At 41.6% G+C, this 25,613-nt stretch overlaps 2 protein-coding genes across 2 annotated transcripts; one reads left to right on the top strand and one right to left on the bottom strand.

Annotated features, from left to right (window-relative positions):
* Positions 1-88: 88 nt before the first annotated feature.
* LOC118384464 (nucleoside diphosphate kinase A-like) lies at positions 89-2,729 on the top strand. The gene is made up of 5 exons (XM_035771024.2): positions 89-219; positions 1,610-1,739; positions 1,818-1,919; positions 2,075-2,187; positions 2,430-2,729. Exons 2-5 carry the CDS (start codon positions 1,614-1,616, stop codon positions 2,545-2,547), a joined length of 459 nt encoding a protein of 152 aa, XP_035626917.1. The 5' UTR covers positions 89-219; positions 1,610-1,613; the 3' UTR covers positions 2,548-2,729.
* An 809-nt stretch (positions 2,730-3,538) lies between these two features.
* LOC118384461 (MBT domain-containing protein 1-like) lies at positions 3,539-20,023 on the bottom strand. Its single transcript, XM_052518657.1, has 17 exons — positions 19,877-20,023; positions 18,619-18,820; positions 18,226-18,359; positions 16,568-16,700; positions 16,296-16,378; positions 13,689-13,806; positions 13,276-13,410; positions 12,825-12,913; positions 12,159-12,393; positions 11,859-11,914; positions 11,653-11,757; positions 11,383-11,530; positions 11,125-11,207; positions 10,509-10,743; positions 9,963-10,034; positions 8,244-8,438; positions 3,539-7,990 (listed from the first exon to the last, which is right to left on the bottom strand). The coding sequence occupies exons 1-17, from the start codon at positions 19,895-19,897 to the stop codon at positions 7,866-7,868; spliced, it is 2,169 nt and encodes a 722-aa protein (XP_052374617.1). The 5' UTR covers positions 19,898-20,023; the 3' UTR covers positions 3,539-7,865.
* Positions 20,024-25,613: the final 5,590 nt, after the last annotated feature.

Here is a 25,613-nt window from a genome sequence, read left to right as displayed (position 1 = left end):
TCGATATCACCTTGAACTGTTGTGTGGCGCTAGAATGCACAAAATAACATTGGTGATTAATAGGCAAGCAACATGTCAATCCATTTTTGACCTCATCCAAGCCCCACCCATTCACTCGGCAGCCTTTATAAACTAGCTGTCATCAATTCTTGTCCTTACTGATTGTTTCCCTGCCTTGAACGGTTGTCTCCTGTCAGTCTCTTCATCTCAACTTTAAAGGTATGCTACTCGAATGGTGGCGTCTCAACTCCCTTAATTTTGCATTAAATCACAGCGTTGTGTTTTACGCGTCTTATCGTTTTCGATCTATTCCTTTTATGCTTTTAGGAAGTTGGTGGATCGGTCTCGCTTGTGTTTTGCCTTTCACATTGACTAACGTTAGCCAACTGTCAGCTAGGATGCCACGTAACGGCTTGGTTCTTCGCCCGTTTCTACCCAACTCGCGCTAGCTAATTGACATGCATTGTGTGACGCTTTAAAGTTAAAGTCCCATCCTAATAGTAACCCAATGACTTGGATCAGTCCTATATTAACTATCGATAGCATGCTATCTCGTAAACACCGGGGATGTGCATTTCAGTTTCACCGGACGTGATTGGCTTGCGTGGTGTTATCAGTTAATTTACAAAGCAAACTAGTTAAGCCTTGCGGGTTACCTTAAGCCAATTTATTTGTCGCTTTCGTGTTACAATAAGCTCAGTTGTCGGTGGCAAGTACTTGACAATTCGACTTTAATCTACTTGGACTTTATTTCGATTAACGGCAATGGCAAACCGGGCCATGTGGCATTTTACTAAATAAGGCTGTTTAACAATGGGATGTGCTCATTCATTTCTCTAACGTCCTCCGTAGCTCGCTTAGAAAGTTAATGTCAGTGTAACTCGGACTTGCATGAAATCTGGACTTGAACAGCTTTTCGTTGGTCATTCAAACAATTTAACAATCTCGATGTAAATGTTAACTTCTGTCAAATTCTCTTATCTGTTCGTGTGGTTGTGGTTTGATTAGATGACTGTCATTTTAATGTACTTAAGTCGGTAGGTTATTGAATTTTTATTTTTTTTAAACCCAGAAGTTATGCTTGCGCTAGAGTTCAACACTGCATTGTCACACTGCTGCAGCATCTGGTTGCAGTCGAATGTAGTGAACCGTACTTTTCATAAATCTAAACATAAAACAGCTAAAGTCTGAGCTCACTTTGCACTATCAACTAAGTTACAGTACCAGTAAAACAAACTACTCGTTTGCCCATTTATGTAACATGAGTTGCGCTTTGGCAACGAAACAAATTCATAATAAAAACCCCATAGGCATGGAATGGGCATGTGGGAATAGTTTCCGCAGGATGGTGATAAGAATAGATTTGTACTGACCTTGGCGACTATCCCACTAGGTACAGTACATCTGTTCACTCCATAGCAGTCGAGGTGACATTGAAGAGCTGTCAACTGGCGGTACATTGATAAAAGTTTGAGCTGATGTATTGTGCAGAGTGGCCTGGCTTACTCCATGCACTTCGGGGCCATTTGCATATCCACAAATTAGGCAGTTTATTCATTGTTAAAGTGTATTTCATTGATGGCCCACCATCTCTATCCTCCTGTTGCAGCACCATGGCAAACACTGAACGTACCTTCATTGCCATCAAGCCTGATGGTGTCCAGAGGGGACTTGTGGGGGAGATCATTAAGCGCTTTGAGCAGAGGGGCTTCAGGCTTGTGGCCATGAAGATGATCCAGGTATGTGAGTAACTGCATCTTTTCAGGGGTGCGTCCTGTAGGGTTCAACAGCATTGAACTGAGTCTTTGTGATTGCAGGCATCTGAGGACCTTGTCAAGCAGCACTACATTGACCTGAAGGACATGCCCTTCTATGGTGGCCTTTGCGCCTTCATGCACTCTGGTCCCGTTGTTGCCATGGTAACTATCCTCCAGACACTACTCGCAGGCCTCTTCAAAATGCTCGCTCACTGCTAATGCCACCCTGAACACAATACTTCAGGTTCTCTTGAGCAGTGATTGAGAGAATGTATTGTTCCACTCAAGCCTCAATTTTACCCTCCCCTTGCGTTCAGATCTGGGAAGGCCTGAACGTTGTGAAGAACGGCAGACTGATGCTGGGAGAGACCAACCCTGCAGACTCCCAGCCCGGCAGCATCCGCGGTGACCTCTGTATCACGCTTGGCAGGTAAGTGTCCACTGATGCCTGTCCATACAGAATCTCATATGGGAAGAAGTAAAGTGCCAAACCAATTTGAGTAGTGGGTGCAGCATAAAAATGTGTAGACCATCGTTGGCCAGGAATCTGATATTCATGCTGTAATGGATTTTATATGTAGAGATGTCTTCCGCAGTGGCTATATTTCCAATAAACTTAAAGCCTGTCATCCACATGATGCAGAGTTGCTGATTTGCCTTCTGCCATTACAGGAACATCATCCATGGCAGTGACTCCCTTGATAGTGCCAAAAAGGAGATTGGCCTGTGGTTCAAGCCAGAGGAGGTGGTTGAGTACAAGAGCTGCCAACATGGATTCCTGTATGAGTAAATCAAATAGACTTGGAACTGGAACCGTCTTATCGCAAACCATTCTGAATGCTGTTGATCTGGAATTTTTCATGTACCTTGTGACTTGAAGGCACTTACAAATGTAAATAAAAAACAAACAATCATGAAGTGGAACATGCAAGGCTCTCCTAGTTTACTTGATTAAAGCGTTGATTTCATGAATTGGTATTGTCCTCTGGCTTCTGTTCAGTCAGTGTGGGCCTCAACATATTCATAAATGGCAAGGAATGCTGTTGGATATCCTTCACAATTTGCAAGACGTTTACATGCCATTTGTCTAACGTGTTACTGTTCAGGGTGCCCTCTAGTATAGCTGATTATGCTCTCCTGTGGGGGGGTTATAAATGTGGGTTGACTACCTAATTGGGTCATCTTAATTCTACAACCGTGACAGTTCTGATACTTGTTTTCCATTGGGCAAGCCTGACAGGTTTTGGTAAACCTTAACTGTTTGGGCAACATTACAGCATCTTATTGTGCAGAAAATTTGCAATGTGATGGTTAGGTATTGTCAAATACACCCTTCTGGGTGTTTGACTTGCCAAAATGGGATGTTAACCTATATGCCTGCTATATTGGTTCCCTGTTTGAAGTGGCTCAACTTGGTAACATTAACGATAGCAGGGATATTCAACGCTTACCCTGTGAGGTCTGGCGCCTGCTGGTTCTGTTCTACCTGACTTGCACCCACCTGGTGTCCCAGGTCTAAAGTGATTGGGGGGAGCAGTGAATTTTTCTACTTCCCCAGTGTCCAATAAGCTGGTGGATGAATGTCCAGTATGAAGGAAGTTGGCATTGGCTCAATGACCTCTATACCAGGCTGTATCAGGAAGGCCATAATTGTCACTAGTCATACTGTTCTCTCTGCTACCACATGGTAAGTGGTACCGGAGTGCCAAGTCTAGGTCCTCAATGCCATAACCCTGAAGTATTCCGTTAATGGTGTAGTTAAAACGATGGACGCTGGCATATTTTAATGCAGTGTAGAAAGTAAATTTTATTTTACAATACTTTTTCCACAAACATGCTGCAAAATTCAAACATGTTAAATGAAAGTAAACATCTAAACATTTCTTTACTTTTGTATTTGATATACTGTAGCTTAGTAAACTTCATGTTCACAGCACATTTACCATGGAAACCAAGGAACAAACACATACTTGGATGAAGAAAAAATAATTTATCCCACAAGTGCCATGCAAAGAATGTTTTGGCAGTTAATACAAATCTTTCATAGTTGTATCCAAAATACAAGAGAACTGAATTTCTCCATGGCCACAGTTTATGAAAATCATTTAATTCTTAAAAGGTTATGAATATCAAATATATATATATAGCACCATAAAAGACGAAGGGGTTTCACAATAGAAACAAGCACACAGACCCATGTTAGTGCAAAGACCAACAGTTACACATAAACCAAGATCAACTAGTTAAGCACAAGAGGACATGTTCACACTGCTGCATGCACATATTTTGGTTAACAAACACACCCTCAAAGTCTTGTTTTCTTATATTGATTATAATATTGATGAAATAATGCATTTGAACGTCATGATCAGAATAGTGTAGCCCTATATTTTGTGCGTTTCTTTTCTTCATTCAAATACCATTAATTCTCATGTTTAACATTTGTGTAACAAGGACGATGGAGACAAGGTTTGTCACCTCAAAACAGTCATACCATATATTAACAATGTAATGTATATTTCCACCATTCAGTCTTTGATGCACAGTCTAAAGTTTGAGTGAAAGTACAGCTCAAAGCTTAGGATCTCACTGCATTAGGAGAGTACTGTGATAAGACGTTATTGCTTGACAGTGACCTTAGGCAATCTTTGGCATCACCATGGTCACCTGAGCTGGTTTACACCAGCCAATGCGTAAAATGTACAATTTCATTGAGACTAATACTAGTTTGAGTTTCACTCAGGGCCAGACATTGAAACAAACAGTAACAACAGTAAGACAAATCGACAAAGCTAACATTTAACTGAACTTTTGGAGAGAAAAATTTTTTTTTCAAGAATGACCTACACATGATCAAACAGTGACAGACAGTTAAATCCTACCTCTAGAGACAAAATATATGACAAATCCACTTGAAATGGGACCTTGTATCACATTCAGATAGGTCTCTACATTAGTGAGATGGTTTACCAAGTGACACATTTACTTTAAAGACTGATCTTGGACTAACACATTTTGTTAATATTGTTGACCACATCAATCTCTGAAGCCTAATTTCAGCATGCCAACAGCCAATGACAACACCTTTCTCAATAACCATAACGACGAAGAAGCCTATAATACAATACGCTAAGATTTCCTGAGAGTAAATTGTCAACCTTACTGGTATATAAAGTGAGACAATGGAGTGCAGTCGGTATTTGATAAAGTATGTAGATTATAATCCCTCATATGGCACAAAATAAATCACCATATGTTTGTAAATTGGCTCTGTTATATACTGTATGCTTTGTTAATAAATATTTAATGTGATATATTTTGTTTTATAAATCAATATTGACATTCATTTAATATCTCCCAACGAAAGGATGGCCTATGAATAAAATGTGTGATCATGAGTCAGTGAGTGTGACAATTTAACCCAAGCCTACCAATCACTTACTAAGAAATATGCACACAAAGTGATTTAAATTGTCATGGAAATCACCTTGATGTGTGGATTGACCAGAACCTGACTACCTTGCAGCAGGAGATTACATTCAAATTCTAAAAGAGGAAGAGCAAACATAGCATTATTTTGAAGATTTTCTTTTACAAAAGGCAGTACATTCTCTATTTAGATAAATGGTTCTCATGTTGTTGATGGTAGTGAGGTGATGAAACACTAATGATGATAATGATGAACAATAGCCCGACTCTTACAGTGGCTTGAATATTTCCTCGACTCACATTTATAGTATCGCTCTGAATTATGACATAATTCATATAGAATAATGCTACATACATTAGATATAACACATTTCAGATAGATCTCTGTACTATTTGACACAAGAGTCAAGGTTTGCATATCATTGTGTAGTAAACTCTGATAGAACTAAATATTACCACAGTGAATGACCTGTTTTTCATAGAGTATAATTTTTTTGATTTGACAAATTTGCCTGCAATCAACTGGCCAAGAGGAGTAATATTTGTAAACATACTTTAAATAAGGCATGGTAAATATAGTGTGGGAAAAGGATCGACCTGAGATTTGGGGCTGGTCCACATTCTCCATGGTAAATGTCCCAGTGATAGCTGTCAGTCATGATTGGCTATCACACAAATGGAACACAAGATCCAGAGATTGTGGTCAGGTGCTCAAATCTTAGTTGAATGTGTGGAACTGGTATGAAGCTGATTGGTGGGGTGTTTCTACTTTATATCTGAGTGATTGTTTTTTTTACCAGTAAGGTTTAGTCCATTCAATACCGACATACAGTTGAAGTCGGAAGTTTACATACACCTTCGCCAAATACATTTAAAACTCAGTTTTTCACAATTCCTGACATTTAATCCTAATAAGAATCCACTGTCTAAGGTCAGTTAGGGTCACCACTTTATTGTAAGAATGTGAAATGTCAGAATAACAGCAGAGGAGAGAATGATTTATTCAGCTTTTATTTCCGTCATCACATTCCCAGTGGGTCAGAAGTTTACATACACTCAATTAGTATTTGGTAGCAATGTTGTTAAATTGTTTAACTAGGGTCAAACGTTTCGGGTTAGCCTTCCACAAGCTTCCCACAATAAGTTGGGTGAATTGTGGCCCATTCCTCCTGACAGAGCTGGTGTAACCGAGTCAGGTTTGTAGGCCTCCTCGCTTGCACACGCTTTTTCAGTTCTGCCCACAAATGTTCTATAGGATTGAGTTCGGGGCTTTGTGATGGCCACTCCAATACCTTGACTTTGTTGTCCTTAAGCCATTTTGCCACAACTTTGGAAGTATGCTTGGGTCCATTTGGAAGACCCATTTTCAACCAAGCTTTAACTTCCTGACTGATGTCTTGAGATGTTGCTTCAATATATCCACATACTTTTCCTACCTCATGATGCCATCTATTTTGTGAAGTGCACCAGACACTCCTGCAGCAAAGCACCCCCACAACATGATGGAGCAGTGGCTTCTTCCTTGCGGAGTGGCCTTTCAGGTTATGTCGATATAGGACTCGTTTTACTGTGGATATAGATAATTGTACCCGTTTCCTCCAGCATTTTCACAAGGTCCTTTGCTGCTGTTCTGGGATTGATTTGCACTTTTCGCACCAAAGTACGTTCACCTCTAAGAGACAGAACGTGTCTCCTTCCTGAGCGGTATGACGGCTGCGTGGTCTCATGGTGGTTATACTTGCATACTATTGTTTGTACAGATGAACGTGGTACCTTCAGGCGTTTGGAAATTGCTCTTTATTTTCTGAGGTCTTGGCTGATTTCTTTTGATTTTCCAATGATGTTAAGCAGAGGCACTGAGTTTGAAGGTAGGCCTTGAAATACATCCACAGGTACACCTCCAATTGACTCAAATGATGTCAGTTTGCCTATCAGAAGCTTCTAAAGCCATGACATCATTTCCCAGAATTTTCCAAGCTGTTTAAAAAGGCACAGTCAATTTAGTGTATGTAAACTTCTGACACACTGGAATTGTGATACATTGAATTATAAGTGAAATAATCTGTCTGTAAACAATTGTTGGAAAAATGACTTGTGTCATGCACAGAGTAGATGTCCCAACTTGCCAAAACTATAGTTTGTTAACATGAAATTTGTGGAGTGGTTAAAAAACTAGTTTTAATGACTCCAACCTAAGTGTATGTAAACTTCCGACTTCAACTGTACATACACCCTGTTTTTTGGAAAATCTGATTATATATACACTCAAACATCACATAGTTTATCCATCAAAAGATTACCCTACCTCAAAGTGACGAATACGAGAGATGCACAAAAAAGATCTCAGATTTGAAAAAGTCGTACAAAAACTTTTTTTTTTGAAGTACAAAAAACTGAACTGAAACGTAAAGTTGTCATTTACGCACCTCTTTTTTTTCTCCTTTATTTTCTACTCTCCCCGTTTGCGCTGTCTGTTTGGAACTAGTCTTTGAGCCGCTCTGTCCTGAATCTCTCTATGGGCACAGCTTGGAGCACTTGGTGACCTTCCATGTTAATGTTGTGGGGATGCCACCCAGGGCCCATGGTCTCTGGTGCTGTGGAGAAGGAGGGAGTGGACAGGCTCCTTCTTGCCCCCAGGCTGGCCCTCCGGTGGTGGGTGCAGCAGTGCCCCACGGAGGCTCAGGGCTCCTGTTTGATGTAGTAACTGCAGCCGGAGCCGTTGTTCTCTAGGTCAGAGGCTGTGCCCTGCGGGAAGTTGAACTCGTCCGTCTCCTGAACCTCCTCCTTCAGCTGCAGCGTTACCCCTTTTTTTAAAAAGAGGGCAAGTAGAGAAGTAGGAAAGATGGGGAATTTAAAGACAGGAAGGAGAGGAAGAATTATAAAACTCAGGTGATAAAGGAGAAAATAAGTTGCCTTATCAAGATGGTTGATGTTGAGATGGGGTAGAGTCCTTGGACAACTACACTTTTCTGTTTCAGCAGCGGACATCCCTACCCAACTACCAGGCTTAACATGGGTTTCTAATTTGAGTTCAGTTGGTAGGGTGGCTTTGGTTACCTGGCTTTCCGTTGGGGCCGAGTTCCTGGGCTGCCGAGGGAGGCTGTGCGTTCCCCGGGGCAGATGCTGGCATGGGAGGAGATGGGTAGTCTGGCGGGGTCATGTTCTCGTCTCCAGATAGGTTCCTCTGGGGCATTCCACTCAATACCACCCCCGACAAACTCACTGGCCGCTTGCCAATGGGGATCTTCCTCTCTAAAAATCAAGACAAAGGTAAAATGGTTTATCAGCTCTGCTGTTACCTTCATGTCTCTTATACCTTTGCTGTTTTTGACGTGTGACTACTTATTAATGATTAATAAAATAAGGTAACATTGAAATATTCAAATCTAGGTAAAAATATCTTAGAAATGTAAGTTATTCAGGAAAGCTTGATGTTTATTTTTTATTTTTTATTTCACCTTTATTTAACCAGGTAGGCTAGTTGAGAACAAGTTCTCATTTGCAACTGCGACCTGGCCAAGATAAAGCGTAGCAATTTGACACATACAACAACACAGTCACACATGGAATAAACAAAACATACAGTCAATAATATGGTAGAGCAAAGGAAAACAAAAAGTCTATATACAGTGAGTGAAAATGAGGTAAGTTGAGGAAATAAATAGGCCATGGTGGCGATGTAATTACAATATAGCAATTAAACACTGGAATGGTAGATTGGCAGAAGATGAATGTGCAGGTAGAGATACTAGGGTGTAAAAGAGCAAAATAAATAAATACCAGTATAGGGATGAGGTAGGTAGATAGATGGGCTGTTTACAGATGGGCTATGTACAGGTGCAGTGATCTGTAAGCTGCTCTGACAGCTGGTGCTTAAAGCTAGTGAGGTAGATGTGAATCTCCAGCTTCAGAGATTTTTGCAATTTGTTCCAGTCATGGGCAGCAGAGAACTGGAAGGAAAGACAACCAAAGGAGGAATTGGCTTTGGGGGTGACCAGTGAGATATATCTGCTGGAGCGCGTGCCAAGAGTGGGTGCTGCTATGGTGAACAGTGAGCTGAGATAAGGCGGGGCTTTACCTAGCAGACTTGTAGATAACCTGTAGCCAGTGGATTTGGCGAGTATGAAGCGAGGGCCAACCAACGAGAGCGTACAGGTCGCAATGGTGGGTAGTATATGGGGCTTTGGTGACAAAACGGATGGCACTGTGATAGACTGCATGCAGTTTGTTGAGTAGAGTGTTGGAGGCTATTTTATAGATTACATCACCGAAGTCGAGGATCGGTAGGATGGTCAGTTTCACGAGGGTATGTTTGGCAGCATGAGTGAAGGGTGCTTTGTTGCGATATAGGAGGCCGATTCTAGATTTAATTTTGGATTGGAGATGCTTAATGTGAGTCTGGAAGGAGAATTTACAGTCTAATGTAATGTCTGGCATGACTAACAAAGACTGAAGGAACATAAAAACCAAGCATACTATAAAAAATCTACACTATGGGCCTACATAATCAAATTATTTGTATTTTATTGCAGTCATTGAAGATTTTTCTTCAGCCTGAGGTAACAGCTTCACACTGGTACGAACATTCAATCTGGTGTAGGAGGGTTTCGACTTGGTTTCAATGCTGTTTTGGTGTGAATAGAGATGCAGAGCAACAACCGTGAAGAGCCGCGGTGAGTGCAGCTTTGCCCTTAAATAGAGAAAGCAAGAGGGAAAGGGGAGTGTGCAGGGGAGGAGGCAGAGGCACGGGGCAAAACGAGGGGACGGATTACCCACTTTTCTTTTGGCCTTTGTACTGCTGGGATTTCTTCTTCTGCTTTGTCACACTCGGAGGGAGCTCTCTAGAGGCTGAAAAAAAAGCACAAACCAGAGAACAACTCATTCATTCATACATTTGTTCAGCACAGCTCGTCTCAACTCGTTCAAAAAAATGCAATGCTTTAGCTCAATTTTCCTACATTACTAGAATTGGTTTCAGATTAAAGGTTTGCGTAAAAGTCAGTGTTTTGGTTATCTGAAGGTTTCTGTGTTTTGCTTAAATTAAGTTTGATGTTTTGACTGTCTTGGTGGGTGTTTTTTGTATTTCGCAGTTCTACCTGTATTGGTAGTTTTGGTTATTTGGGAGATTACAGACAAGGTCATTTGGGGGATGATGCTAATTAAAAATCTGACTTGGTTTTCGAAAAGGTTGTTTTTGGCTATACTAGAGCTAGTTCAGACCTTGCACTAAGAAAATGTATATCTTTGCCCATCTTTGTCTGTGTAAAAATGCTGAAAAATCCCAATAAACAGAATATATATAAAAAAAATGTAAAAACTCACCTAGCACAGCTGGTGGCTGTAGTTGGTAGCCAGTCAGCTGACACCAACCCACAGGGTAGAGGTCAGGTGATTCACAATCCACCCACTGATCATACTCGTCCTCCCAGCCGTCAAAATGGATGCGCAGCAGTCTATATACAATACGTGTCACTGTGGCAACACACACCAGCCGGGGCTCCATCAGGTCCACAGCCTCCAGCTTCATGCCAGGGCGGAACCCATGGTTTGGAACCTCCTTTAAAGTCAACAAAGAGAAGGGGACATTCAGCTGGTGGACTCAAGGAATTTCTCATAACACTACAACTACAAGCAAGCAAAGTTGTACATTGGTGGGCTACTAGTCTTAACTTCACTGCACTCAGATGCCATTGGTCTTTCTTATTCGGACTAATATCCTGTAACGACTACACTACAGACAGAAATCAAGCAATTTGAAAAAGCCAAAGTGCATAAACAATCAAACTTCAAATAGATGAAAAATGTAAAGGGTTACTCAGACAGCAAGTAGTTGGTTTTGACAACAAATTCAGTCTAACTAACAGACTGAGAACAAAAGTAAAGAGTCAAAATGACTTAACAGGCGAAATAGCTAGCAGACAAAGCTGAACAAGGTTACCTTGTTAAAGAGCTTCACCGGAGCTGCCACTGAACCCGTTTCCCTGAGGTAGTCAAACCATCTGAATGGGAGTTTTGTGTACCCTGCAGAAAAGACTTACTCATTGAGGCTACAAGTAACAGCAACGGGCTGGCCAATTGAAATAGCCACTGTGAGGTAAGATTCAATGGTGCGCACTCTCTTTGTACTACAAATAAACTCAAATAGACAATTGTGATTATGCTTTTACCACACAATGTAATGTAATTCAGTGTGTACCACGTGGAGGGGTGAGTTCAATTGTGTTGATTTCACAGAATCCAGCAGGAAAGATAGAGGGAGAGGTGGAGTGATAGCAGAACCAGTCAGAGCCATCAGCTGCCTCGGAACCATCAATTCCGATCATGAGGTATCCATCCGCCAAGACCTGGAAGAAGAGAAGGCAGGGAGGGTGAATGTGTACAACTCTGTTACACGTGCAATGTCATTTGTCTTTATTTCCCTCATTTCTCTGTCAGTCATATTTCTCATCACGATTATAGGGCTTACCTTTCTAACAGTAGCAATACAAATAGCTGATAGATTCAGAGGGTCAATAGCCTCCAGCTTCATGCCGTCTTTAAACCACTCCCCGCTCTGGTCAACATCCTTCACCTGAGAGAGATTGTGCCACGTATCAAACAAATGTCAGAGACCAGAAAAATATTTGAATCAACTAAGTCAAGTGGCAGATTGAAACATTTATTTGAACTCACCTTCACAAAAAGCTGTCCTGGGGCATCTACTTGGCCATCAAGTTTCTTTGAAACATCTGAAACAAGGAAGAGTATCGGTCATTAATGGACAACAATCAAACCCTAATAGTGCATATAAATCATACAGAAACAACTAGAATCTTAAAGTGCCTAAGTGTTTCACCCATGTTGAGATTTTCAGGATCCTTAAAACACTAAAGCAAATCTTTACCCTCATGTGTAAGACCCTCATGTGTAAGACCCTCATGTGTAAGACCCGCGTGCCTAGTCTCGCGTGCCCTCCCCACTATGGTCACTGACCAGATCTCTTGAAGCGGTGTCCGATGCCGCGGGACCAGCCGATGCTGTGTATCAGTGGGCTGTACATGTGGCACCAGAAGTCATCCGAGCCGTCCGAGCACTCCTCGTAGACGAGCCGAAGTCGACCGCCGATCACCTGCTCTACCAGGGCCACCCGCGTCCGGCACAGGTGAGTCTTATCCACCACCTCCACACGCATCAGCTTCTTAAAGGGGAACTGCATGCTCTGCTGCACCTGGGGAAGGGCGAGGAGGTGAAGATTCTACAAGGTTACTTGACAATCCAGTTAGGCACTATATAATAATACATGCAATGCATGTTTGTACTGGTAGTGGCATAAGGTTATTAGCATTGCATCTTTTTTTATTTATTTATTTTACCTTTATTTAACCAGGCAAGTCAGTTAAGAACACATTCTTATTTTCAATGACGGCCTGGGAACAGTGGGTTAACTGCAGGGGCAGAACGACAGATTTGTACCTTGTCAGCTCGGGGGTTTGAACTCACAACCTTCCGGTTACTAGTCCAACACTCTAACCACTAGGCTATGCTGCCGCCCCAGCGGAAATAATGCAAGCATATTCATCTTCTCATATTGATATTTGATGCATGTTTGTGCTATGAGTGAGGTGTTGGAGTGTCTTGTGATGAAGAGTTGTAGCTCACCTTGGTGGAGAAATCAATAGGTAGAGTCTTTGCTCCTGTTAGGCATTTCACAAGAAACGCTTTCCAGTTGGTGCACTTGTGCTGAATGGCTAAGGTGAAACAGTCAGACAACGTTTTGGGAAGATTAGAAATTATTCTCTCAAATAGGTCAGAAATTATAAATGACTTAACACTTGCCCCACCACTTGTAACAGAGCATATATCCTTATCTTGGCAAAACAAAGTAAGGTACTATAATTTGTTCTAATTACCTTTCAGAGAACAGACTATGCATGCCGTGTACATAACAAAATACAGTACCTTGTTTAAAAAGAGTACTGAGCACTGATTTGGTGACCTTGAGCATAATTCAGGAAAGGTGCTTTGCAAAATAAAGGCATTATCATTATTATCCTTATGGCCACAAATATCCTGGCTGTGTTTTCTAAGGGACTCCCTCTGTTACTCTTACACTTGGGAGGAACCAGGGGCTTTCCTCCTGCTGCACACCAGCCCACCGGGTGGATGTCAGGGACACAGATGTTACACCAGAAATCCCTGCCAGAGTCGCCATCAAACCCCTCGTACCGTAGCAGTGCCTTAAAGCCTGCGGAGAGAAACACAATGATGTTTTAAGATTAGAAAAACCACTGATTTTCTACTAATTTTGTTCCTGAAATACCCTTAAAAATGAATCATAGGAGTATTGTTGGATGAGAGAAGTATCTATGTTTCCAAGCATTGTTTGTAGGTTACATCTAAGTGTAACATGTCTATGTGTAAACAGAGTTTGATGAAAACAATGCAGAGAAAGTACCCTATCATCTATGAATCCAACCAGGTACATTTCAGAGCGAAGAGGATTCTCTGGGGCTTCTTTGTTACCTGCTAATTTGATAACTCCTGCTATCCAGTACACTTTCATTGGCAGGCCGCTGTCTGTATTGGGCACCTCTACCCTCACCCCTTCTGCAAGGTCACCCCAAGAAGTTCCCATGGGAACCTAAGGCAGAGAAGACAACACACGCTGAACATAGAGAATGACATCACAATACAAATATGTCCGCTCAAAAAGGACTGCTATTAATTAAAACAACCAAACGCATCATGGCAAGCTAATACTCTTCATTGTCACCTAATCCTCACAATTAGTGCAGCTTCAACAATGTAAAGAAAATGTTATACACACACAGTTGAAGTCGGAAGTTCACATACACCTTAGCCAAATACATTTGAACTCAATTTCACAAATCCTGACATTTAATCCTAGTAAAAATTCCATCTTAGGTTAGTTAGGATCACCACTTTTTTTTAAGAATGTGAAATGTCAGAATAATAGTAGAGAGAATAAATGTATTTCTTTCATCACATTCCCAGTGGGTCAGAAGTTTACATACACTCAATTAGTATTTGGTAGCATTGGCTTTAAATTGTTTAACTTGGGTCAAACGTTTCAGGTAGCCTCCCACAAGCTTCCCACAATAAGTTGGGTGAATTTTGGCCCATTACTCCTGACAGAGCTGGTGTAACTGAGTCAGGTTTGTAGGCCTCCTTGCTGGCACACGCTTTTTCAATTCTGCCCACAATTATTTTATAGGACTGAGGTCAGGGCTTGTGATGGCCACTCCAATACCTTTACTTTGTTGTCCTTAAGCCATTTTGCAACAACTGTGGAAGTTTGCTTGGGGTCATTGTCCATTTGGAAGACCCATTTGCAACCAAGCTTTAACTTCCTGACTGATGTCTTGAGATGTTGCTTCAATATATTCACATACTTTTCCTACCTCATGATGCCATCTATTTTGTGAAGTGCACCAGTCACTCCTGCAGCAAAGCACCACCACAAGATGATGCTGCCACCCCCGTGATTCACGGGTGCTTCACGGTTGAGATTGTGTTCTTCGGCTTGCAAGCCTCCCCCATAGGTCATTATGGCCAAACAGTTCTATTTTTGTTTCATCAGACCAGAGGACATTTTTCCAAAAAGTACAATCTTTGTTCCCATGTGCAGTTGCAAACCGTAGTCTGGCTATTTTATGGCGGTTTTGGAGCAGTGGCTTCTTCCTTCACTGAGCAGCCTTTCAGGTTGTGTCGATATAGGACTGATTTTACTGTGGATATAGATACTTTTTTAGCTGTTTCCTCCAGCATCTTCATAAGGTATTTTGCTGTTGTTATGGGATTGATGTGCACTTTTGCACCAAAGTACGTTCATCTCTAGGAGACAGAACACGTCTCCTTCCTGAGCGGTATGACGGCTGCGTGGTCCCATGGTGTTTATACTTGCATACTATTGTTTGTACAGATGAATGTGGTACCTTCAGGCATTTGGAAGGTGCTCCCCAAAGGATGAACCAGGCTTGTTGAGGTCTACAAAACATTTTATGAAGACTTGGCTGATTTATTTTGATTTTCCCATTATGTCAAGCAAAGAGGCACTGAGTTTGAAGGTAGGCCTTGAAATACATCCACTGGTACACCTCCAATTGACTCAAATTATGTCAATTAGCCTATCAGAAGATTCTAAAGCCATGACATCATTTTCCGGAATTTTCCAAGCTGTTTAAAGGCACAGTCAACTTTGTGTATGTAAACTTCTGACCCACTGGAATTGTGATACAGTGAATTATAAGTGAAATAATCTGTCTGTAAACAATTGTTGGAAAAATGACTTGTGTCATGCACAAAGTCGATGTCCTAGCCGACTTGCCAAAACTATAGTTTGTTAATTAACAAGACATTTGTGGAGTGGTTGAAAAACAACTTTTAATGACTCCAACCTAAGTGTATGTAAACTTCCGACTTCAACTGTGTGTGTGTGTGTGTGTGTGTGTGTGTGTGTGTGTGTGTGTGTGTGTGTGTGTGTGTGTGTGTGTGTGTGTGTGTCAGCCATAGTAGTATTGCGCGCCTTGAGCAAATCAGGATTAAGTGCCTTGCTCAAGAACACAGAGAGGTTTTTCACCTTGTCGGCTTGGGTATTCGAACCAGTGACCTTTCGGTTACTGGCCCAACGCTCTACCCGCTAGGCTACCTGCCATCCCAGAGTCCCCCAGAGGCAGAATGACACCATATTTCCAAAACATCCAGATGAGCTATTCATCACACTGTTTGATGAGTCAGTAGGGATGAGGTATATTCTAACATACTTTCTCTGTTGAGTTTTGTTGTACTGGAGCATAAAACATCTTACCAGGTTACAAATCAACACATTCTAATATCTAGAAGAATCTACTTCTTTATAACAACCAAGAAAGGCCCAAGCTGAAATTCAATTACTTAGTATTTATTGTAATATTAGTCCCTTAATAAGTAGTCGTCATGAGAGGCAACCATAGACGCTTGCATCTTTTATCCACTGAGTGTGATCTCTACTTTAAAAGTATAATGTTACTTAAGATATCCCATATTGGCTGTGTCTCCATGTTCTGACTTCCATACACTGTCACTTTTCATCAGCAACCATTTGGAGTGTTTGAGCTGAGCGTTGCTTACATGTTTGAAACAGCCGACAGGTGCCCCGTTAATGTCGCCGGTGCCTATGTAGCGTCCCCAATCAAAGCCTTTCACAGGAATCACTGCAACCACCACAAGTATCGTCATGAGAGAACACAACTCAATCAACGACCACCTTATTATCATCACCGTCTTTATTTACAGTGAGAAAGATATCATCTCAATCTAGTCCCTGTTGCACCTATACTGTAGTCATTTGTAATGGGTAATAAATACATTTCACGTGTCATGGACTTTTACATGGAACTTACCCGTTTTTGATTTGACTTGATTCTGTTGGTTGGCTTGGTACTGTTGGTTGGCTTGGTACTGGGCATAGGCAGCCAACTTCGCCATGAGAGGCTGCTTCTGTAATACTTTAGCCTTTTTCGTTGGTGGTTTACCCTTTGAAAATAATAATAAAGGAACAAATATTGGAGAGAGATAGAAGAAGAATCATACAAGCCAGGCAGGTTTCCTTTGTCCCAGGTTTATTCGACAAAAATAAATCATTGCGACGTGTGTAACGGAAACGGCAGATTATAGGATACATTTTCTGAAGATCAACAACACTTGTATCAGTTCGACTGAGATGGATATATTTTTGTCTAACTTTCTTTACTGCGACAAATTATGATGGAAATGGTGTACCTATTGCTGTCTAAATCTATTTTTTCAACTATTAAAATTGTGTTTGTTTTTTTGCAGGACAACGATTGTCCTGAATTTCAAGAATGCCTGAACTGCTTCACCTTACGTTTCTGGTTGGCTGGATGCAAGTTTCACCATGACTATGCTAGAGTCCCGCCTTATCTCTGCTCGCTGGTCACCATAGCTGCACCAACCTGTAGCACGCGTTCCAGCAGGTATAGCTCACTTGTCACCCCCAGAACCAATTCCTTCTTTGGCCGCCTCTCCTTCCAGTTCTCTGCTGCCAATGACTGGAGCGAACTACAAAAATCTCTGAAACAGGAAACACTTATCTCCCTCACTAGCTTTAAGCACCAGCTGTCAGAGCAGCTCACATATCACTGCACCTGTACATAGCCCATCTGTAAATAGCCCAAACAACTACCACTTACCCTACTGTATTTATTTATTTTGCTCCTTTGCACCCCAGTATTTCTACTTTGCACACTCATCTGTCAAATCTACCATTCCAGTGTTTTAATTGCTATATTGTATTTACTTCGCCACCATGGCCTTTTTATTCCCTTACCTCCCTTATCTTACCTCATTTCCTCACATTGTATATAGACTTATTTCTCCACTGTATTATTGACTGTATGTTTGTTTTACTCCATGTGTAACTCTCTGTTTTGTTATACGTGTCAAACTGCTTTGCCTGCCTGGTTCTCAACTTGCCTGCCTGGTTAAATTCAGGTGAAATAAATAAATAGAAATACGCAATACGTGGGAACATGATAGTTATTAGAATATGACAAATATTAGTAAATTATTGCAGTATATCCATCCTGGCTTTTGCGGGCTACCTGAGACATGAAACGCATAGTTGGGAGGGCATCCAGGCTGTCAAAAATTTATTAATGCTCAATTTGCCTTAAAGGTTAATGGAAACACTAACTACTTCATTTGTATATATTTTTTGGTGTGACGTCATTACGTCCAGCTGTTTTTAATCGACAATATAGTTCAATGGAAACACAATGTAGCAGGCAATTGTTGCATCTATTTTCTATACAAACTTTCCAAATGTCCAAAAAAATAATAATAATAATAATTACTGGACCAGTTAATGGAAACATAGCTACGTATAGATACACAGAGGATGATGCACAGAGGAAGGAATTCAAATGAAATAAATACAACCTGTTTACACAACTTTTCAATGTCAATTCAACTTAAAAATGGTGGTTATAGAGGAACATACAAGGACAATAGAAGTAGACTTAGTGCAGTTTGTTTTTACCTGCAGCCTGGCCAGTATGCTGGCTTTTTTAGAGTTGGATGAGTAGCTCCTTGAACAGGATACACTGCAGAAGCGCTTGGTTTTGGAGTAGAAAGCATCTCTCACTCCCACCATTCCACACATCTCACAGGTGGCTGTGGAGAGTGAAACACACACACACACACACACACACACACACACACACACACACACACACACACACACACACACACACACACACACACACACACACACACACACACACACAGACGAGGGATAACGAGGTGTGAGTACTGTTCAGTCGAACGAAGAGATGGCCATATAATAGAATGCTAAAATCTCAGTTCAACCCTGTAATAAGTGGTTATTTATTGGTTATGTTCAATAGGCAGAGGCAGTCACAGTACTACTAACCCATTCCTGCCTTCCCATCGGGGTAGGTGTAGACCTGGCCGTTGGTCTTGATGATGGGCAGGCTGGCAGGGAGGGAGGGCACCTCTTCATCACTGTCCTCAGAGCTCGAGCTACTGCTAGAATCCTCACTGCAGCTGTCATAGCCATCGAACATCCCAAACGAGTCCCGCCTCTTCCTTTCTGAACGAACAGTCCGTTCAGCCTGTAGGAGAGAGGATTGTGTCAGATAAGAGATAGCACAGTGCAGTCAATGCAGTCTCACTTACCCGCATGCCACTGCAGGTGGTTGCTTTGCATGATAACCTACTGCTGATTAAAAAAAAATCTGAAAACGGCAAAGCAATCACTGCATCCATAAACCTTTTTAGATAAGCGTTCATATAGAGGTCCAAGAGGATATGTAGCCTATGTGCAATGTTTCCATGCAACACGGACAGAATTCGGATGAAGAGTGAAGGGGATTTTGAAAGTATAACATGTCAATTCAATAGCTACATACCAATTAATGAATCTATGAATAACACTGCATTGAACCAACATGGAAATTGCTGAGAGCTCAACATGTTAACCAATTATAACCGTAACACCCACCACCACATATCTGGTGGTAGCTCACCTACCATTTTTACACTAAAACAAGTCTGTTCTCAGTGATCAAAATAGCGACATATTGTGACAACATACAGCAAGTAAGCTACATGCCAAACGTTTTGCACTGCAGTAACCGATAGCTAATGTCATCGGTGGTGCACCGCCCCCTTTCTATTCAGAACCTCTGTTGCCAAAGCACAATATTGAAATGACAGCTGCCCGCGCTGGCTCATGACCTGATATCCCAGGAATTAGTCTGCAAGACACCACAATACAGCGTCAAAAATCACTGCAGTGCGGTCTATTTAACGTGACGGGCCTGCCTTCTTGCAATGATTTGCTAGCCAGCTAACGTAACGTTAATGGTAGCTGCTGAATCTTGCGCCGTTATACAAGCGGACAAGCTGCCCTAGAAGGTTGGAAGATTGTTGAAGATGCAGCACCACAGCTTGCCATCAACAGCGGCTAGCTTTATTAAACAATTGAAAGGCAGGCAATGCTGGAATAAAGCAGTCTGTTTTATTTTCTGCGGCTACAGTAACTAGCTGGCACTACTGTTGCCTCGCCTACCTAGCTAAACTAGCTGCTGCAGTCTGACAACCACAACAAAGAAAGGGGAACTAGGATTACACCAGAGATGTACACAGAACACAATAATAGCGCTCACCAAATCTCTTGCGTTTTCCATCAGCCCTTCATGCAGAGCGTTTTCTATTTTCTCTTGATACAGTGGCGAGACAGTGAAGAGAGGAAAGTTAATGGTAACCTAACATGCAAAAATAAACTCCGCTAGCTAGCTAGCATAGCATATCAACAAAATTATCATATTTCAAACGCGCAGGCGCGGAATACAGCCGCTGTTTCCTGATTGGGCAAGAAACTCTTCTTCATCTATATAGCATGCAGGTTAGCCAAGTAAAAGTACTTTACCGCCATCTACTATACTGTATGCACATGCGTACAGTATAATGCATTACAGTAAATACACTACATGGCCAAAAGTATATGACACCTGCTCGTCGAACATCTCATTCCAAAATGATGGACATTAATATGGAGTTGGTCCCCCATTTGCTGCTATAGCAGCCTCCACTCTTCTGGGATGGCTTTCCAATAGAAGAGGGAACACTGCTGTAGGGACTTGCTTCCAATCAGCCACAAGACCGTTAGTGAGGTTGTGCACTGATTTTGAGCGATTAGGCCTGGCTTGCAGTCGGCATACCAATTCATCCCAAAGGTTTTCTATGGGGTTGAGGTCAGGGCTCTGTACAGGCCAGTCAAGTCCTTCCAAACCTATCTTGACAAACCATTTCTGTATGGACCTCACTTTGTGCATGGGGGCATTGTCATGCTGAAACAGGAATGGGCCTTCCCCAAACTGTTGCCACAAAGTTGGAAGCACAGAATCATCTAGAATGTCATTGTATGCTGTAGCATTTAGAGTTCCCTACACTGGAACTAAGAGGCCTAGCCCGAACCTTGAAAAACAGCCCCAGACCATTATTCCTCCTCCACCAAACTTTATAGTTGGCACTATGCATTCGGGCAGGTAGCGTTCTCCTAGCATCCGCCAAACACAGATTCATTTGTCGGACTGACAGATTTTGAAGTGTGATTCATCACCCCAGAAAACGTGTTTTCATTGCTCCAGAGTCCAATAGCGGCGAGCTTTACACCAACCACTCCAGCAGAGGCTTGGCATTGCGCATGGTGATCTTAGTTCTTGTGCTGACGTTGCTTTCAGAGGCAGTTTGGAGCTCGGTAGTGAGTGTTGCAACCAAGGACAGACCATTTTTACGTGCTACACACTTCAGCGGCCCCGTTCTGTGCACTTGTGTGGCCTTCCACTTAACGGCTGAGCCATTGTTTCTCCTAGACGTTTCCACTTCACAATAACAGCACTTACAGTTGACCGGGGCATGGCCGAAATTTGACAAACTGACTTGTTTTATGACAGTGCCACATTGAAAGTCACTGAACTCTTCAGTATGGGCCATTCTACAGCCAGTGCTTGCATGGTCAAGAATTAAGCAGTGGATGGTCTATCATCCTAGACACAGTATATCAGGTCAGCATCACTGAGGTGCATGGCTCAACACCCAGTGGCCAAAACCTTCCATTGAGTTTGCAACAGAGTAGTGAAGTAATAAAGAAGTGCTTGATGGAGCAAAGAACTGTCAAATCTTTAGGCCTATCTAACCAGCATCAGCCAGACAAAAGAAAACCTTACCACTGTAGAGAAGATTACCTTTGACCTTGCTGGATGAATACATCAGCAAATGCCCGAAACTATACTAAAGATATATATTTTTTAATTAAATCAAAAAGTATATATTACAGTATTTATCTTGGGAATCTTGGGAATAGACTGTTCGCTCTGCTAGTGCACAGCAAGCGGTACCTATGCACCAAGTCTGGAACCAACAGGACCCTGAACAGCTTCTACCCCCAAGCCATAAAACTACTAAATAGTTAACCAATAGCTATCCGGACTATCTGCATTTACTCTTTTTGCAACTCTCATCACATACGCTGCTGTTACTTTTTATTATCCATCCTGTTGCCTAGTCACGTTATCCCTACCTAAATGTACATATCTACCCCAATTGCCTTGTACCCCTGCACATCTACTCGGTACTGATATCCTGTGTATTAGCAGTCATGGAAAAAGTACCCAATTGTCATACTTGAGTAGGAGTCTAGATATCTTAATAGAAAATGACTCAAGTAAAAGTGAAACATACCCAGCAAAATCCTACTTGAGTAAAAGTTCAAAAGTAAATGTAATTGCTAAAATATACTTAAGCATCAAAAGTAAAAGCATTTCAAATTCCTTATATTAAGCAAACCAGATGGCACAATTTTTTTTATTTTTTTTTATTTACGGATAGCCAGTGCCACACGCCAACACTCAGACATAGATAGCCAGGGCCACACTCCAACATTCAGACGTAATAATTATGTCTGAGTGTTGGAGTGTGGCCCTGGCTATCCGTAAATGTAAAAAACAAGAAAATCGTGCCATCTGGTTTACAAACAACAAAGCATTTGTGTTTAGTGTGTCCACCAGATCAGACGCAGTAGGGATGACTAGGGATTTTCTCTTTAAGTGTGTTAATTCAACCATTTTCCTGTCCTGCTTGGCATTCAAAATGTAACGAGTACTTTTGGGTGTCAGGGAAAATGTATGGAGTAAAATATCCCTTTGCATGTTATACCAGTTGCCCAAATGTGGCCATACCATATAGGTCATCATATGAGGTTGCAAATCAAAATAAAACATTCCCAATTATTCAAATGTAAAGCTATACATTTTAGGTAATTGACCCATTATTGTCTGTCCAATAGCCTCTACATTTACAATGAAACTCATGGGTGTGTTTAATGGGATGTGGAGCTTTATTGTGGGTGCAGGGCAATGGCGTCATTAGCCCTGGGCTTCCGGGGCCGAAACCTTTTGATGGTCTAAAAACTGCACAATTGCAGGTTGTATGTCTAAAATGAGTTCCATAACGGTGCATCACTTACACACTAAGTAGTATGCCATAGAGAACAGCTTTGTGACTGTCATGGTTTCACCATTACTTTACTGAAAACAGTGTATCCCTAGCCTAAACCGTTCAAAGATATGATCCATTTTACTGGAGCTATATTGGGTGGGTTTTTTTCTGTCGCAAATTTGTGAGATAAACAATGTCCCAGGCCATAATAAAACTAGGCTACTCGCAAACCGCTAATTCGTTTAGGGTGCACTCGGAAAGTATTCAGAACCCTTGACTTTTTCCACATTATGTTACGTTACAGCCTTATTCTAAAAATGGATTCAATACATTTTTCCCTCATCAACCTACACATGATACCCAATAATGACAAAGTGAAAACTGATTTTTAGAATTTTTTGCAAATGTGTTAAAAACAAAAAAACAGAAATACCATATTTATATAAGTTTTTAGAACCTTTGCTATGAGACTCAACATTGAGCCCAGGTGCATCCTGTTTCCATTGATCATCCTTGAGATGTTTCTATAACTTGATTGGAGTCCCCCTGTGTTAAATTCGAGTGATTGGACATTATTTGTAAAGACACACACCTGTCTATATAAGGTCCCACAGTTGACAGTGCATGTTAGAGCAAAAACCAAGCCATGAGGTCGAATGAATTGTCCGTAGAGCTCCGAGACAGGATTGTGTCGAGGCACAGATCTTGGGAAGGGTACCAAAAAATGTCTGCAGCATTGAAGGTCCCCCAGAACACAGTGGCCTCCATCATTCCTAAATGGAATAAGTTTGAACTACCAAGACTCTTCCTAGAGCTGGCTTCTGGCCAAACTGAGCAATCAGGGGAGAAAGGCCTTGGTCAAGGAGGTGACCAAGAACCTGATGGTCACTCTGACAGAGCTCCAGAGTTCCTCTGTGGAGATGGCAGAACCTTCCGAAAGGACAACCATCTCTGCAGCACTCCACCAATCAGGCCTTTGTCGTAGAGTGGCCAGACAGAAGTAAAAGGCACATGACAGCACGCTTTGAATTTGCCAAAAGGCACCTAAAGACTCTCTGACCATGAGAAACAAGATTCTCTGGTCTGATGAAACCAAGATTGAACACTTTGACCTGAATGCCAAGTGTCATGTCTTGAGGAAACTTGGAACCATCTCTACAGTGAAGCATGGTGTTGGCAGCATCATGCTGTGGGGATGTTTTTCAGCAGCAGGGACTGGGCGACTAGTCAGGATCGAGGGAAAGATGAACAGCGCAAAGTAAAGAGATCCTTGATGAAAACCTGCTCCAGAGTGCTGAAGACCTCAGACTGGGGTGAAGGTTCACTTTCCAACAGGTTAACTACCCTAGGCACACAGCCAAGACACCGCAGGAGTGGCTTGGGGACAAGTCTCTGAATTTCCTTGAGGTGCCGAGCCAGAGCCCGGACGCTCCCCATCCAACCTGACAAAACTTGAGAGGATCTGCTGAGAAGAATGGGATAAACTCCTCAAATACAGGCGTGCCAAGCTTGTAGTGTACACAATAAGACTTGAGGCTGTAGTCGCTTCCAAAGGTTCTTCTGTGTTCTTGGGGACCTTCAATGATGCAGACATTTTTTTGGTAGCCTTCCCCAGATTTGTGCGTCGACACAATCCTGTCTTGGAGTTCTACGGATATTTCCGCATGGCTTGGTTTTCATTCTGACATTTCAAAACGTGTTTTCGCCTTGTCATTATCGGGTGTGCAGATTTATTTTATTTAACTAGGCATGTCAGTTAAGAACAAATTCTTATTTACAATGACGACCTACCAGGGAACAGTGGGTTAACTGCCTAGTTCAGGGGCAGAACGACAGATTTTTACCTTGTCAGCTCGGGGATTTGATTCAGCAACCTTTCGGTTACTGGCCCAATGCTCTAACTACTAGGCTACCTTCCACCCCTGATGAGGGATTACATTTTTAAAATTTTCATAACAAAATGTGGAAAAGTCAAGGGGTCTGAATGCTTTCCTCATGCACTGTGTGTGTGTGTGTATTAATTGCTAGTGAATTTTTACTCATTACAATTATATATACATTTATTTTTTATGTATTATTTATTTTATGTAGTGCTCTATCATTCTCCTTCTTGGTCAAATAGCCCTTACACAGCCTGGAGGTGTGTTAGGTCATTGTTCTGTTGAAAAACAAATTATAGTCCCACTAACCATGAATGCCTGATTCACTCTCCTCTGAACAGTTGATGTTGAGATGTGTCTGTTACTTGAACCCTGTGTAGCATTTATTTGGGCTGCCATTTCTGAAGCTGGTAACTCTAATGAACTTATCCTCCGCAGCAGAGGTAACTCTGGGTCTTCCTTTCCTATGGAGGTTCTCATGAGAGCCAGTTTCATCATAGTGCTTGATGGTTTATTTTAGCTGTTCTTGCTATAATATGGACTTGGTCTTTTACCAAATAGGGCTATCTTCTGTATACCACCCCTATGTTGTCACAACACAACTGATTGGGTCAAAAACATTCACTTTTAACAAGGCACACCTGTTAATTGAAATGCATTCCAGGTGACTACCTCATGAAGCTGGTTGAGAGAATGCCAAGAGTGTGCAAAGCTGTCATCAAGGCAAATGGTTGCTACTTTGAAGAATCAAAAATCTATGTTAGTTACTACTAAGTGTTAGGTACTACATGATTCCATGTGTTATTTCATAGTTTTAGTCTTCACTATTATTCAACAATGTAGAAAATAGTAAAAAATAAAGAAAAACCTTTGAATGAGTAGGTATGTCCAAACTTTTGGCTGGTACTGTATATAACATAACTGGTTTAGATTATTAAGTATCCCTACAATATTCATAATTATAATGACATACAATAATAATAATAATAAAACAAATTATGATAAATATTTTACTCAAATGCAG

The sequence above is a fragment of the Oncorhynchus keta genome, chromosome 5, assembly GCF_023373465.1.
Source record: "Oncorhynchus keta strain PuntledgeMale-10-30-2019 chromosome 5, Oket_V2, whole genome shotgun sequence".
NCBI lineage: Eukaryota > Metazoa > Chordata > Actinopteri > Salmoniformes > Salmonidae > Oncorhynchus > Oncorhynchus keta.
The sequence above is the reverse complement of the archived record's forward strand: the minus strand, read 5'-3'. Positions and strand labels throughout refer to the sequence as shown.